At 48.8% G+C, this 17475-nt stretch overlaps 1 protein-coding gene across 1 annotated transcript in view; it reads right to left on the bottom strand.

The window, feature by feature from the left end:
- The window catches only part of adamts13 (ADAM metallopeptidase with thrombospondin type 1 motif, 13), a 75415-nt gene that overhangs the window by 12923 nt on the left and 45017 nt on the right, over positions 1–17475 (bottom strand). Inside the window, exons 20-25 of the mRNA XM_038781810.1 lie at positions 16293–16422; positions 11720–11899; positions 6421–6625; positions 3507–3627; positions 1395–1524; positions 1266–1327 (exon numbers count right to left, since the gene is read on the bottom strand). Coding sequence (XP_038637738.1) covers positions 1266–1327; positions 1395–1524; positions 3507–3627; positions 6421–6625; positions 11720–11899; positions 16293–16422 — 828 coding nt within the window. The remainder of the gene's footprint in view (positions 1–1265; positions 1328–1394; positions 1525–3506; positions 3628–6420; positions 6626–11719; positions 11900–16292; positions 16423–17475) is intronic.

Genomic DNA, 17475 nt, shown 5'->3' with positions numbered 1-17475 from the left:
CACATTGATTCAAATGAACCTGAAAGGACTCCAAAAGAGGAGCACCTAGAAATCAATGATGATTCAAGTGAACCAGAAATGAGTCTAGAAGAGGAGTACCAAGTAAGCAAAGAAGAGGAATCGAATCCATCACAAATGACTGATGTCGCCAACATCAATGCAACATCAGATCATTCTCACAATTCTCAAGAAGATACGCTCAATGTAGCAGATACCACAAAGGACACTGACACCAATAACTGTGACAATGATCTTTTGGTCAAGAAGGCATACAGCATGCTTGCCTTCATCGGACGGGGTATTGGGTACAAGAGTCGGCAGGTCATGTTACAGTTGTATAGGACTTTGGTTCGGCCACATTTGGAATACTGCGTGCAGTTCTGGTCACCACATTACCAGAAGGATGTGGATGCTTTAGAGAGGGTGCAGAGGAGGTTCACCAGGATGTTGCCTGGTATGGAGGGTGCTAGCTATGAAGAAAGGTTGAGTAGATTAGGATTGTTTTCGTTGGAAAGACGGAGGTTGAGGGGGGACCTGATTGAGGTCTACAGAATTATGAGAGGTAAGGACAGGGTGGATAGCAACAAGCTTTTTCCAAGAGTGGGGGTGTCAATTACAAGGGGTCACGATTTCGAGGTGAGAGGGGGAAAGTTTAAGGGAGATGTGCGTGGGAAGTTTTTTACGCAGAGGGTGGTGGGTGCCTGGAACGCTTTGCCAGCGGAGGTGGTAGAGGCGGGCATGATAGCATCATTTAAGATGCATCTGGACAGATATATGAACGGGTGGGGAACAGAGGGAAGTAGATCCTTGGAAAATAGGCGACAGGTTTAGATAAAGGATCTGGATCGGCGCAGGCTGGGAGGGCCGAAGTATTTGTGTTAACTAGAAGTCTACAATCTTTATTCAGAGAATAACATATGGGCACCACTGGCTTGGCCGGTATATGTTGCCAATCCCGAACAGCCCTTGGGAAGCTAGTGGACTTCTTGAACTGGTGCAGCCCACAGTGCTGAGGGATGGAGTTGCACGATTAATCCCAGCGGTAGTGAAGGAATTGTCTGGATGGTGCGTGACTTGGAAAGGAACTTGCAAGTGGAGTGTTCCCGTGAATCTGCTGCCCTTGTTCTTCCAGGTCGGGAGTTTGGAAGGTGCTGTCAGGGGCCCTGGGCAAAATTAAACCCAGTTGACTGAGGAGGGTTCCTTTCGATTCCTTGTCAGAACTTTGGGACAATCAATGGGATGCTGATTTGCAGAAGGTGCCTGACTTGTGCACTGAGCTGATTTTAAGTCAGGTTTTCCTGTGGTGTATGGATACCGAGGCTTGAAGCTGTGGTGGAAGTGGGGAGTTTAAGCAGAGTAACAGTTTCACTGCGTGATATCATACTTAGACTTACCTTGGGGGACAGACTTTGCTGATGCACTTCATGTGACGCCTGTGAGGCTGGAGTACCTGATGGCAAAGTTCCTGCCGCACTTCCCCCCTGGTCTCAGGGTTGGCACACATGTACCTGACATCCACCTCTCCTGAAGTCAGAATGCAGTTGTTAGTATCGCTACAATTCAGTTCAAAAGGCCTCGGACCTTGCAAGACGCCATCTGTACAAATCATTTCCGCTTATTGATGTTGGGAGAGATGGAGCTTTAAGACAAGATCAAGCTATTCAGTCTCAGAGACATCACAGTGGGGATCTGCTGGAATGGAAGAGGAGGAGGCCATTCAGCCCCTCTGTAATGATCTGTAATATTAACTCAATTTAACTGTTTTGGTTCTGTCGCCTTTAATCGCTTTACCCGACTGAAATCCATCAATCTTTGTCGTGAAACTTTTAATTGACCCCAGCTTGAAGAGATTTTTGTGGGGAGATCGTTCCAGATTTCCATTGTCCTTTGAAACGTTACCTTCTGATATAATCCCTAAATGGCCTGGCCTTAATTTTAAGGTTCTGCCCTTGGTCTCCACTTCCCCGTGGCCGTGTCCACCCGCCGCCCCCCCCCCCCCCCCCCCCCAACCACCCAAATAATTAGTTTATCTCAATTTACCCGATCAAGTCCTGAAACATATTAAGGATATAGATCACCATTGAAGACTTGAAAAGTTCTTCCATAAACAGGTGTCAACTTCTAGGCTGCGTGTAAAAGTGATCTGGCGGTGTGAGTGTGGGTGGTCACCATCTTTGTCATTCACTAGGTGGGACCTGCTCTGTATGGGCATGTCTGAAACTTGCCCGCATCTTTGCACACAGCTCATATCACTTGCTTGATCCCTTGAACTCAGGAATCAGTTAGTAAAACACCCATTTGGGGGTTGAGAATTGAGGCTGACTATAGCATGTCATGGCTGGACAGAGGAGTCAACGTGTATAAGTAAAAGCATGAATTTTGGGGCCTGGAAAATGGTGTCGACTTACAAACCAGATAGACGTATACACCCTAATGTACGGTAAGCTGTCATTAGTAAGGTATCAGGGATTGACCAGTGCCTGTGGAACTGTGTCCTGGTCTGTCAGCACGTTCAAGAGAGGGAGGGTCTGGGTGGGGACAGGGTGTGGGTGTGGGTGAGGCCGGGGATGGTCTGGGTGGGGACAGCGGACAAGTGGGGATGGGGGTGGGTTTGGGAGGTGTGGGTGGGGACGGTGTGGGTGGGGATGGGGGTGGGGGTGTGGGTGGGGACGGTGTGGATGGGGGTGGGAATGGGGGTGTGGGTGTGGGTGGGGATGGGGATGGGGTGGGGATGGGGGTGGGGGTGGGGGTGGGGATGGGGGTGTGGGTGGGGGTGTGGGTGGGGATGGGAGGTGTGGGTGTGGATGGGGGTGTGGGTGGGGATGGGAGGTGTGGGTGGGGGTGTGCGTGGAGACAGGGGGGTGTGGGTGGGGACAGGGGGAGGGTGGGGACAGGGTGTGGGTGTGGACAGGGTGTGGGTGAGGCCGGGGATGGTCTGGGTGGGGACAGGGGACGAGTGGGGATGGGGGTGGGGATGGGAGGTGTGGGTGGGGACGGTGGGGATGGGGGTGTGGGTGGGGGTGGGGGTGGAGGTGTGGGTGTGGATGGGGGTGTGGGTGGGGACGGTGGGGATGGGGGTGTGGGTGGGGATGGGGGTGTGGGTGGGGATGGGGTGTGGGTGGGGATGGGGGTGTGGGTGGGGGTGTGGGTGGGGATGGGGGTGTGGGTGGGGATGGGAGGTGTGGGTGGGGGTGTGGGTGGAGACGGGGGGGTGTGGGTGGGGGTGTGGGTGGGGATGGGGATGGGAGGTGTGGGTGGGGGTGTGGGTGGAGACGGGGGGGGTGTGGATGGGGATGGGAGGTGTGGGTGGGGATGGGAGGTGTGGGTGGGGATGGGAGGTGTGGATGGGGGTGTGGGTGGTGATGGGAGGTGTAGGTGGGGGTGTGGGTGGGGACAGGGGGAGGGTGTGGGTGGGCATAGGGGGGCGGGAGGGGAGTCAGTTGCAATGTCTGTTTATTTGAATCCAGCAACAGCTGTTACTTCCGCATGAGGAATATCAGCATCACCTTCGCCACAGGTAACAGAACAAGACCCCAGCAGAGGAACCCAGATGTAAGGAGGCCTCTCACTCGGGACGGCTGTGACGCGCGTCACATTTCCTGTCTCATTCCCCAGTTGCTTGAACACCTGGAACAGCAGAAAAGAAAACCTTGCACATTTAGTAGCTGTTTTCCACATAAAAATCTCGCACAGAAGGAAGCCATTCGGCCCATCCACCTATACCAGCTCTTTAAAGTCTCACTCCATTGATTATTTCTCCTAGCCCTCTATTTCTTTTTATTTCAAGTATTTATCCAAGTTATTTGTGAATCTGCTTCCTCCGCCCTTTCAGACAGCACCTTCCATATCGCAGCAACTCGCAGTCTCCTCATGTGCCCCTCTGATTCTTATCACAGTTATCATAATTCTGTGTCCTCCTGGCAGTGAAAACACTTTCTCCATTTTTACTCTATCCAAACCCTTCCTGACTTTGAACACCTCAATTAAATCTCACCCTTGACCTTCCCTGCTCTAAGCAGAGCAAACCCAGTTCCTCCATCCACTCTCTTCACAAACCTGGCTCCTCCATCCACTCTCTTCACAAACCCGGCTCCTCTCCAGTATCTTCACAAACCCGGCTCATCCACTCTCTTCACAAACCTGGCTCCTCCATCCGCTCTCTTCACAAACCCGGCTCCTCCACTCTCTTCACAAATCCGGCTCCTCCATCCACGATCTTCACAAACCTGGCTCCTCCTCCAATGTCTTCACAAACCTGGCTCCTCCAACCTCTTCACAAACCTGGCTCCTCCACCATTCTCTTCACAAACCTGGCTCCTCCTCCAGTGTCTTCACAAACCTGGCTCCTCCTCCAGTGTCTTCACAAACCTGGCTCCTCCTCCAGTGTCCTCACAAACCTGGCTCCTCCTCCATTGTCTTCACAAACCTGGCTCCTCCTCCACTCTCTTCACAAACCCGGCTCCTCCACTCTCTTCACAAACCCGGCTCCTCCACTCTCTTCACAAACGATGAATCAGCTGGCGAACCCGCATTTGCAACAAGAAGCCCGTGAGGCCCGGTTAAGTGGACCAATTAACGTTGAATTGCATTGCCGGCCTCACTGGGCCGAGCGCTGGGAAACTTGCAGCAATTCCCGTTCGCTACCACACTTAGAAATCGTTCCAGAGAATTGTACCCTATCTTTTTGTGCTGTAGTGTAAATATAATTGAAGATAGTCAATATTAAATGAGTCAGATACTGTATACATTTGTACAGGTGAGTGAGGGACTGTATACATTTGTATAAGTGATCTCAGGGATTGTGTACACTTGTATGTAAGTGAGTCAGAGACAGTATGCATTTGTATGGACTGCATACACTTGTGTAAGTGAGTCAGGGACAGTATACACTTGTATAAGTGAGTCAGGGATTGTATACACTTGTATAAGTGAGTCAGGGATTGTATACACTTGTATAAGTGAGTCAGGGATTGTATACACTTGTATAAGTGAGTCAGGGATTGTATACACTTGTATAAGTGAGTCAAGGACAGCATACACTTGTATAAGTGAGCCAGGGATTGTACACACTTGTATAAGTGAGTCAGGGATTGTACACACTTGTATAAGTGAGTCAGGGATTGTACACACTTGTATAAGTGAGTCAGGGATTGTACACACTTGTATAAGTGAGTCAGGGATTGTACACACTTGTATCAGTGAGTCAGGGACAGTATACACTTGTATAAGTGAGTCGCAGATTGTATACATTTGTATCAGTGAGTCAGGGACAGTATACACTTGTATAAGTGAGTCGCAGATTGTATACATTTGTATAAGTGAGTCAGGGATTGTACACACTTGTATAAGTGAGTCAGGGATTGTATACACTTGTATAAGTGAGTCAGGGACAGTATACACTTGTATAAGTGAGTCAGGAACTGTATACGCCTATAGAAATGGGTGAGGCTCTGTCTACATTTGTATAAACGAGTGAGGGACTATATTGTATATTATTTCCCTAAACAGGTGTAAAATTGTCACACATGTTAGAAGGTAAAAGATTGAAACTAAGTGCTACACAACGGACACTCTGTGGCACATACATATGCTCGTGCACCCACACAGGCTCATGCACACGTACACATGCACATTAACACACTCACAGGCTCATACACATGCACACTTAACACATTAACAAGCTCATACACAGGCACACATGTACACTTACACACTCACGGTTCATGCACACGCACACATGCACATCAACACACTCACAGGCTCATGAACATGCACACATGCACACTAACACATTAACAAGCTCATACACAGGCACACATGTACACTAACACGCTCACGGTTCATGCACACGCACACATGCACATCAACACACTCACAGGCTCATGAACATGCACACTAACACATTCACAGGCTCATGAACACGCACACATGCACACTAACAGATTCACAGGCTCATGAACATGCACACTAACACATTCACAGGCTCATGAACATGCACACTAACACATTCACAGGCTCATGAACATGCACACATGCACACTAACACATTCACAGGCTCATGAACATGCACACATGCACACTAACAGATTCACAGGCTCATGAACATGCACACTAACACATTCACAGGCTCATGAACATGCACACATGCACACTAACACATTCACAGGCTCATGAACACGCACACATGCACATCGACACAGACTCATGCACACGCTCACATGCACACTAACACACTCACAGACTCATGCACACGCACACATGCACATCAACACAGGCTCATACACACGCACACATGCACATCAACACAGGCTCATACACACGCACACAAGCACACAAACACAATCACAGGCTCATGCGACATACACATAATCCCTTCCACAGACTAAAACTAAGAGATGCGAGTTTGAAGAATCCATTTACCTCTGACCAGGGCCTTTTATCCAGTTGGAAGGGACAGATGCTCTGATTACAATGGATAACCCCCAGGGGCTGTGTTGTTGCTGGACACAGTGTCACATTCGCTTCTCTCTCTATCCCGTTAATGTACTGGACACAGGTAACTGACCTCTCGGCAATTCCAACTCCACAGGAAGTGGAACAGCCACCCCACTTCGAAACTGACCACCTGAAATCAACAGATGGGAAGTACAGATTTAGCAGGTGCATTGAACTGCCTGATAAATTCACTAAACAGACTGCTCCACCAAATAGTGAAGCAGGGCCTCCTGGAGCTCTGAACCGTGACAATATATGGTGCAGTACAGAACCTCAGCAGCCTAGATTAGGGAGAGGAAATCCAACCAGGGTTCCCGCTCCTCATTTGATAACTCCACACTGTCCCCATCAAACACTCCCAGGACAGGTACAGCACAGGGTTAGATACAGAGTAAAGCTCCCTCTACACTGTCCCAGTCAAACACTCCCAGGACAGGTACAGCACAGGGTTAGATACAGAGTAAAGCTCCCTCTACACTGTCTCCATCAAACACTCCCAGGACAGGTACAGCACGGGGTTAGATACAGAGTAAAGCTCTCTCTACACTGTCCCCATCAAATACTCCCAGGACAGGTACAGCACGAGGTTAGATACAGAGTAAAGCTCCCTCTACACTGTCCCCATCAAATACTCCCAGGACAGGTACAGCACGGGGTTAGATACAGAGTAAAGCTCCCTCTACACTGTCCCAGTCAAACACTCCCAGGACAGGTACAGCACGGGGTTAGATACAGAGTAAAGCTCCCTCTACACTGTCCCCATCAAACACTCCCAGGACAGGTACAGCACGGGGTTAGATACAGAGTAAAGCTCCCTCTACACTGTCTCCATCAAAACACTCCCAGGACAGGAACAGCACGGGGTTAGATACAGAGTAAAGCTCACTCTACACTGTCCCCATCAAACACTCCCAGGACAGGTACAGCACGGGGTTAGATACAGAGTAAAGCTCCCTCTACACTGTCCCAGTCAAACACTCCCAGGACAGGTACAGCACGGGGTTAGATACAGAGTAAAGCTCCCTCTACACTGTCCCCATCAAACACTCCCAGGACAGGTACAGCACGGGGTTAGATACAGAGTAAAGCTCCCTCTACACTGTCTCCATCAAAACACTCCCAGGACAGGAACAGCACGGGGTTAGATACAGAGTAAAGCTCACTCTACACTGTCCCCATCAAACACTCCCAGGACAGGTACAGCACGGGGTTAGTGATGCACTATCAATTACCACAAAGACGAGAGTAGTGGAATAATAGAGGCTTTATTGAGAAAAATGTTGTGCCTCCTGAAGCTGGAACCAGAATGGCTGCAGCACCGGAGAGCACACACATTTATACGCCACCTGCTGGGCGGAGCCAGCAGGCAGGGATTTACCGTTTACCGTTGTACCCTTAATAAACGGGCAGTGCCTTAATACATAATACATATAATACGCCACTAGTGGTGACTACCACAGTTAGATACAGAGTAAAGCTCCCTCTACACTCCCTCTACACTGTCTCCATTAAACACTCCCAGGACAGGTACAACAAGCGGTTAGATACAGAGTAAAGCTCCCTCTACACTGTCTCCATCAAACACTCTCAGGACAGATACAGCACAGGGTTAGATACAGAGTAAAGCCTCCTCTACGCTGTCTCCATCAAATACTCCCAGGACAGGTACAGCACGGGGTTAGATACAGAATAAAGCTCCCTCTACACTGTCCCCAACAAACACGCCCAGGACAGGTACAGCACGGGGTTAGATACAGAGTAAAGCTCCCTCTACACTGTCCCCATCAAACACTCCCAGGACAGGAACACCATGGAGTTAGATACAGAGTAAAGCTCCCTCTACACTGTCCCCATCAAACACTCCCAGGACAGGTACAGCACGGGGTTAGATACAGAGTAAAGCTCCCTCTACACTGTCCCCATCAAACATTCCCAGGACAGGTACAGCACGGGGTTAGATACAGAGTAAAGCTCCCTCTACACTGTCTCCATCAAACACTCCCAGGACAGGTACAGCACGGGGTTAGATACAGAGTAAAGCTCCCTCTCCACCGTCTTTCCTCAGTTTGCTTCACTACAGGAATACAAATAAATGAGGACTTGTGGTGAGAGCTGGGGTAGGGGAAGGGTCCAGCTGCTCCCGGGGTTGGTATTTCTCCTCCGGCCTAACATCCTCAAAACTACCCGTGTAACCCGTGCCGTAAATCTCCTGACCCGTAGGTAATGCTACCTCACTCTGTCTAAAATTTCCAACTGCAGGGCATTGGTAACAGCGCCGCTCCCCATGACCCGGGGAAATACTCGGAGTCCGGTGGTAGTGGCGACACTGAAAATCTGGAGGCAGCTGTGGCAGCTTTGTATGTTGTGGGCGGGTATCGAGGGAATCACAGACTCGAGCCAGGAAGGTGGGATGGGAATTTTTGGAGATGGGAGAAGAGGCGAGTTAGGGTAATAAAGGATTTGTTTCTGGGAGGCCGGTTTGCGAAGTTGGGGAGGGGGGAGGTACAGAGTTTTCCGATGGTGCCGGCTACCACACTGTTGGAAGAGATATTGATGGAGGGGGTTGATTCTGGGGGAAGATAAGATATCGCTGGAAAGGATTTAGGCAAAGTGGGAGGAAGAGTTGGGAGAGGATATTGAGGAGGGGTCATGGTGTGAGGTGCTCTGGAGGGTGAATGCCTCAACTTCGTGTGCAAGGTTGGGGCTGATACAGTTGAAGGTGGTGTATAGGGCGCACCTGACAAGGGCGAGGGTGAGCCAACTTTTTGAGGGGCTGGAGGATGTTTGTGAACATAAGAACATAAGAACTAGGAGCAGGAGTAGGCCATCTGGCCCCTCGAGCCTGCTCCGCCATTCAATTAGATCATGGCTGATCTTTTGTGGACTCAGCTCCACTTTCCGGCCCGAACACCATAACCCTTAATCCCTTTATTCTTCAAAAAACTATCTATCTTTACCTTAAAAACATGTAATGAAGGAGCCTCTACTGCTTCACAGGGCAAGGAATTCCATAGATTCACAACCCTTTGGGTGAAGAAGTTCCTCCTAAACTCAGTCCTAAATCTACTTCCCCTTATTTTGAGGCTATGCCCCCTAGTTCTGCTGTCACCCGCCAGTGGAAACAACCTGCCCGCATCTATCCTATCTATTCCCTTCATAATTTTAAATGTTTCTATAAGATCCCCCCTCATCCTTCTAAATTCCAACGAGTACAGTCCCAGTCTACTCAACCTCTCCTCATAATCCAACCCCTTCAGCTCTGGGATTAACCTAGTGAATCTCCTCTGCACACCCTCCAGCGCCAGTACGTCCTTTCTCAAGTAAGGAGACCAAAACTGAACACAATACTCCAGGTGTGGCCGCACTAACACCTTATACAATTGCAACATAACCTCCCTAGTCTTAACTCCATCCCTCTAGCAATGAAGGACAAAATTCCATTTGCCTTCTTAATCACCTGTTGCACTTGTAAACCAACCTTCTGTGACTCATGCACTAGCACACCCAAGTCTCTCTGAACAGCGGCATGCTTTAATATTTTATCGTTTAAATAATAATCCCGTTTGCTGTTATTCCTACCAAAATGGATAACCTCACATTTGTCAACATTGTATTCCATCTGCCAGACCCGAGCCCATTCACTTAACCTATCCAAATCCCTCTGCAGACTTCCAGTATCCTCTGCACTTTTCGCTTTACCACTCATCTTAGTGTCATCTGCAAACTTGAACACATTGCCCTTGGTCCCCAACTCCAAATCATCAATGTAAATTGTGAACAATTGTGGGCCCAACACGGATCCCTGAGGGACACCACTAGCTACTGATTGCCAACCAGAGAAACACCCATTTATCCCAACTCTTTGCTTTCTATTAATTAACCAATCCTCTATCCATGCTACTACTTTACCCTTAATGCCATGCATCTTTATCTTATGCAGCAACCTTTTGTGTGGCACCTTGTCAAAGGCTTTCTGGAAATCCAGATATACCACATCCATCGGCTCCCCGTTATCTACTGCACGGAGTGGGGGAGGGCGGGGGGGGGAGGGGGGGGGGGGGTGGGGGGAGGGGGAGGGGGGGGGGGTGTGGCCCGCAAATCACGTTCATATGTTTTGATCTTGTCCAAAACTGGAGGGCTATTGGAGGGAGCTCTTCAGGGTAATCTCATAGGTGATGCACGTGAGACTCAAACCGGGTCCCCTGGAAGCCATATTCGGGGTGTCGGATCAGCCGGGGTTGGAAGTGGGTATGGAGGCAGATGTCTTGCCCTTCACTTCGCTGATCGCTCGAAGGCGGATTCTGTTGGGGTGGAGGTCGGCTTCTCCGCCCTGTGCCTCGGCGTGGTGGGGGGACCTGCTGCAGTTCCTCACCCTCGAGAAAGTAATGTTCGAGTTGAGGGGGAGGATGGAAGGGTTCTACAACTCATGGGCCTTGTTCATCATGTATTTTCATGACATCAGACATAAGGGAGGGGAGGGGGGGGGGCAGTTTGGATTGTATAAGTTATTGATGATTCTTTTGCATTGGTATTTTATATTCACAATGTTGGGAGCTGTTTGAGGGTGGGTGGGATAAGGGGATTGTTGGCTAGGGGATTGCCATTCATCTGGCTGACACAGTAGCACAATGGCTAGCACGGTTGCGTCACAGTACCAGGGTTCCAGGTTCGATTCCCCGCTGGGTCACTATCTGTGCGGAGTCTGCACGTTCTCCCTGTGTCTGGGTGGGTTTCCTCCGGGTGCTCCGGTTTCCTCCCACAAGTCCCGAAAGACGTGCTGTTAGGTGAATTGGACATTCTGAATTCTCCCTCCGTGTACCCGAACAGGTGCCGGAATGGGGCGACTAGGGGATTTTCACAGTAACTTCATTGCACTGTTAATGTAAGCCTACTTGTGACAATAAAGATTATTAGTATTGTATTTGTTGTTAGTGTTGATTATCTGCTGTTGTAAATTTTGATGAAAATGTGAAAAAGGAGAATGTTAATGAAAAAATAAAACCTCCAGCTGCCTGTGTCACTGACTGCATTTCGCAAAGCTTTCCGATAACTCTGCCTTTGAGTAACACTCTGTTCCCACTCCATCTGACACCGTGCCTGGCAACATCCAGGGATCAAACTGTACCTGGGCCAGGATCAGCGCACAGTGAATAAACTGGTGCATTCTTCACAAAGTACTTTTGACCACTTCCAAGGCCCCCCACTCCCAGTGTGAAGCACATACCTGACAGGGCAGGGTTGGTTATTACACAGTTCCACTGACTCGGGTCTGGGAATGTCAGCACAGTCAGCATCAGGGGTCCGTTGCTTCTCGAGTGCCTCTTGCTTCAGGCAGTGAATGTCCCTTTCTCGCTGACCTCCACCACAGGACACATTGCACTCCCCAAACTCCCCCACCTCCCACCTGCACAGACATGGGGTGAGAACAGGGGGAAGTCACAGGTCTGTACACTGGGTCTGTCGAAGGGGTTCACTGCTCATTAGAAAGTTCAGGGGCCACACAGCATACCCAAGTTGGCAGAAATGTTGAAACAGAAATAAGAACATAAAATATCAGAAATAATCAGTAGATCCAGCAGCATATGTGGAGAGAGAAACAGGTTTATTTCCCTTCTTTAATAAATTTAGAGTGCCCAATTTTGTTTTCCAATTAAGAGGCAATTTAGCGTGGCCAATCCCAACCTACTCTGCATACCTTTGGGTTGTGGGGTGAGACCCATGCAGACACGGGGAGAATGTGCCAACTCCACACGGACAGTGACCCCGGGCTGGGATCGAACGCAGGTCCTTGGCGCGGTGAGGCAGCGTGCCGGTGGGATTTACTGGGTCCATTCACCACGGCTCAAATCCTGTTATGGCCACAAAACCCTAAAGGAGGAGGTTTTAGTGATTCAAACTCAAAGTGAAGAACCAAATCCAGATGACTCTGAATTTGACATTCCTCAAATTAAATTAGATAATGTTCTTAAAAATTGGGATAAATTATTGAGTTACCTTCCAGAGGAAAAATGAACTGACTTGAAAGAGTTATTAATATCAAAAGGGCAAGTTTGTGGAGTTATGTTGGGAAGTACTAAAATGGTTATACATGATGTAGATGTGGGAAATGCTGTTCCAGTCAAACAACATCCATATAGACTTAACCCTTTAAAATTGGCACAGGTTCAAAAAGAAATTGAGAGTATGCTTAAAAATGGCATAATTCAAGTGGGTTGCAGCCAATGGAGCTCACCCGTAGTGATGGTACCAAAACCGCACAGTAACTAACGATTGTGTGTGGACTAGAGAAAGGTTAGTGCAGTTACAAGAACAGACTCTTATCCTATCCCACAGTCCGAGGACCGCATTGAGAAGCTGGGACAATCCGCTTTTATCTCCAAACTGGATTTACTTAAAGGTTACTAGAAGATACCTTTGTCCAAATGGTATATACCAATTCAAAGTTAGACCATTTGGCATGAAAAACACCCCAGCCATCTTTCAACGGTTAACTAACAAATTAATTTCAGGATTACCCAATTGTGCACATGCATAGACGATCTGGTGATTTTTAGTCAGACGTGGAAAAAACATTTGAAGCATCTGATGGAGTTATTCGATCGACTTCAGGAGGCGGGTTTGGTGGTAAACCTAGCCAAAAGTGAGTTTGAAAAAGCCCAAGTCACTTTCCTTGACTATACAATTAGACAGGGTCGAATGGTCACACGGGATGTGAAATCAAAAGTTATTGGGAAGTTTCCAATACCCTCGATGGAAGGGAAGTAATGAGATTTCTTGGCATGAGTGTTTTTTACCATAAATGTGTGCCATGTTTTAGCAGCGTGGTTGCTCCACTGACGGACTTGCTGAACAAGCGTAGCAAATTTCAGTGGACGGCGGAGTGTTAACAGGCATTTGACTGCCTGAAGGCTGTGTTAACCACTGCTCCTGTGTTGGCTGCCCCAAATTACAAAACCAGTCAAGGTGGCTATCGATGCGAATGATGTGGGTGTAGGTGCTGTGCTCACCAGAGGAAGTATTCGAAAAGTGAAAAGGAGACTTTGAGTTTGGTGCTGGCTATGCAACATTTTAACAGTTATGTTACCAGCAATTCGTCTGAAACAATTACATACACTGATCAGAATTCATTGATGTTTTTGGAGAGATTCAGGAATAAAGTGCCAGACTGTTTCGATGGAGTTTATTATTACAGCCATTTAATTTAAAACTTATACATGTGGCAGGACGAGAAAACGTGAATGCCGATGCTTTGTCACACATGTGATGGAAGCAGTTTCGATGGTGGAAAACAAAAGAACTAAAATGGACTGTATTATTATAAATGTTTGTCTCTTTTAATGTTTTAAAATGTAAATGTACTATCAAGTGTTAGGAATGGGCAAGTGAAAAGATAAAAAATAAAACCATCTTTGAAGTTAATGGTTTATTGTTTTTCTTGGGGGGAGGTGTCATGTGACTATCCCTTTAAGAAAGCTTTTTGTCTTCTCACATAGCTTCAGTGATGTCATTATGTGGGTGGAGCTGGGCTGTGGCTCTGTGAGCTGTTTTTGGTTTCACTTTCACAATTGACCGCTGTGGACTCAGACAGATGATGTGTTTTGGCTTGTCTCTCTCTAGTTTTGTTTTAAATATCTGTTCGAGATAAAATCACCTTGGTGGCGGATTTAGATATAGTTTGCTTTCCAGAAGGGTTTAATCCACCTGGTGAGATGGGGCCAGAATCTCAGTAAAAGCCAGTCTTATTCAAGTGAGAATGCAGAGTGTTGGGCCACGCCCTTGAAATGGGTTTTTTAGTTTATGGGATTTTGTTTTTGAATTGGAACAGTTAAGGGGGAATTCATTAAGTGTTATACATAGATTACTGTAGCTGTGGGGTGTCTTTATGTTTGTAATTGATAAAAATTCTTGTGTGTTTATATAAATGTTAACTAAGTTCTTAGAATAAAGCTTATTTTGATTGAGGTGTTGAGAAGACTGTTGACTCACACCTAAAGGGAAGGCTCATGTGCTCATCCTAGCCAAATTCAACAGGAGGTTATCGATCAGGGGAACTCCATAATACACTTTCGATTTTTTAAACACTGGCCCGTAACACCAGTGAGAGTCAGTGTGTGTGGGACCTGTACCCCAGTGAGAGTCAGTGTGTGTGGGACCCGTACCCCAGTGAGAGTCAGTGTGTGTGGGACCCGTACCCCAGTGAGAGTCAGTGTGTGTGGGACCCGTACCCCAGTGAGAGTCAGTGTGTGTGGGACCCGTACCCCAGTGAGAGTCAGTGCGTGTGGGACCCGTACCCCAGTGAGAGTCAGTGTGTGTGGGACCCGTACCCCAGTGAGAGTCAGTGTGTGTGGGACCCGTACCCCAGTGAGAGTCAGTGTGTGTGGGACCCGTACCCCAGTGAGAGTCAGTGTGTGTGGGACCCGTACCCCAGTGAGAATCAGTGTGTGTGGGACCCGTACCCCAGTGAGAGTCAGTGTGTGTGGGACCCGTACCCCAGTGAGAATCAGTGTGTGTGGGACCCGTACCCCAGTGAGAGTCAGTGTGTGTGGGACCCGTACCCCAGTGAGAGTCAGCGTGTGTGGGACCCGTACCTCAGTGAGAGTCAGTGTGTGTGGGACCCGTACCCCAGTGAGAGTCAGTGTGTGTGGGACCCGTACCCCAGTGAGAGTCAGTGTGTGTTGGACCCGTACCCCAGTGAGAGTCAGTGTGTGTGGGACTCGTACCCCAGTGAGAGTCAGTGTGTGTGGGACCCGTACCCCAGTGAGAGTCAGTGTGTGTGGGACCCGTACCCCAGTGAGAGTCAGTGTGTGGGACCCGTACCCCAGTGAGAGTCAGTGTGTGTGGGACCCGTACCCCAGTGAGAGTCAGTGTGTGTGGGACCTGTACCCCAGTGAGAGTCAGTGTGTGTGGGACCCCAGTGAGAGTCAGTGTGTGTGGGACCCGTACCCCAGTGAGAGTCAGTGTGTGTGGGACCCCAGTGAGAGTCAGTGTGTGTGGGACCCGTACCCCAGTGAGAGTCAGTGTGTGTGGGACCCGTACCCCAGTGAGAGTCAGTGTGTGTGGGACCCGTACCCCAGTGAGAGTCAGTGTGTGTGGGACCCGTACCCCAGTGAGAGTCAGTGTGTGTGGGACCTGTACCCCAGTGAGAGTCAGTGTGTGTGGGACCCGTACCCCAGTGAGAGTCAGTGTGTGTGGGACCTGTACCCCAGTGAGAGTCAGTGTGTGTGGGACCCGTACCCCAGGGAGAGTCAGTGTGTGTGGGACCCGTACCCCAGTGAGAGTCAGTGTGTGTGTGGGACCTGTACCCCAGTGAGAGTCAGTGTGTGTGTGGGACATGTACCCCAGTGAGAGTCAGTGTGTGTGGGACCCATATGGAAGTGAGGAATTAGCATCAGAAGTTAGAATTAGAATTAGAACAGTACAGCACAGAACAGGCCCTTCGGCCCTCAATGTTGTGCCGAGCAATGATCACCCTACTCAAGGCCGCGTATCACCCGATGCCAGTAACCCAAGGACACTAGGACACTAAGGGCAATTTATCATGGCCAATCCACCTAACCCGCACATCTTTGGACTGTGGGAGGAAACCGGAGCACCCGGAGGAAACCCACGCACACAGGGGGAGGACGTGCAGACTCCGCACAGACAGTGACCCAGCCGGGAATCGAACCTGCGACCCTGGAGCTGTGAAGCATTTATGCTAACCACCATGCTACCGCGCTGCCCAATAGTGACAGGGAAAAAGGGAAAAAAACCAAGTAAACATGTTTGGCATTGGGAGATTTTGCCATTGGTCTTACCATGGAGGACACCGTGCAATGTTACAAGGATCCAGCCTATCAGGAGGTTTCGCTGATGGCAAACAGTACTGATGTTTTACTGTATCCTCTGAGCCGCGTTCAATACATTCATAATGGACCCTCACAGTTCCTGAAAATACATCAGACATAGGTCAACAGGGCTGGCAATCAAGTGGCAATTGCACAGAGAATGTCCCTTATCCTGCTGAATAGTCAGTGAATACATAAGTTACAAAGCAAGTCACCCTTTCTCAGCTGAACAGTGACTATTGAGGAATCGAAAATATTGGACAATCTCAGCAGGTCTGGCAGAACTGTGTAGCGAAAACCGGCCGGTGAGCCTTACGTGAGTGGTCGGGAAATTGTTGGATTCTTTGAGTCAAGGTTTACTCCCACTTGGAAATAAGTGGACGTATTAGCGAGAGGCAACATGGTTTTGTGAAGGGGAGGTCATTCACTTGATCGTGTTTTTCGAGGAAGAACCAAGGATGATTGATGAGGGTGGGGCAGTGGATGTTGTCTAGATGGACTTCAGTAAAGCCTTTGACAAGGTCCCTCATGGCAGACTGGTACAGAAGATGAAGTCACACGGGATCAGAGGTGAGCTGTTAAGATGGATACAGAACTGGCTCGGTCATAGAAGGCAGAGGGTAGCAGTGGAAGGGTGCTTTTCTGAATGGAGGGTTGTGATGTTCCTCAGGGATCAGTGCTGAGACCCTTTGCTGTTTGTAATATGATTTAGAGGAAAATGTAACTGTTTGGTAAGTTTGCAGATGACATAAAGGTTGGTGGATTTGCGGATAGCGATGAGGATTATCAGAGGATACAACAGGATATAGATCGGTTGGAGACTTGGGCGGAGAGATGGCAGATGGAGTTTAATCTGGACCCATACGAGGTAATGCATTTTGGAAGGTCTAATATCGATGGGAAATATACAGTAAATGTGAGAACCTTTAAGAATATTGATAGGCAGGGGGATCTGGGTGTACAGATGCACAGGTCACTGAAAGTGGCAACGCAGATGGGGAAGGTAGGCAAGAAGGCATACGGCATGCTTGCCTTCATTGGGCGGGGCACTGAGTATAAGAATTGGCAAGTCATGTTGCAGCTTTATAGAACCTTGGCTAGGCCACACTTGGAGTATAGTGTTCAATTCTGGTCGCCACACTACCAGAAGGAT

The sequence above is a fragment of the Scyliorhinus canicula genome, chromosome 21 (genome assembly GCF_902713615.1).
Source record: "Scyliorhinus canicula chromosome 21, sScyCan1.1, whole genome shotgun sequence".
Taxonomy (NCBI): domain Eukaryota; kingdom Metazoa; phylum Chordata; class Chondrichthyes; order Carcharhiniformes; family Scyliorhinidae; genus Scyliorhinus; species Scyliorhinus canicula.
Note: the sequence above shows the minus strand (reverse complement) of the source record. Positions and strands in the feature narration are given on the sequence as shown.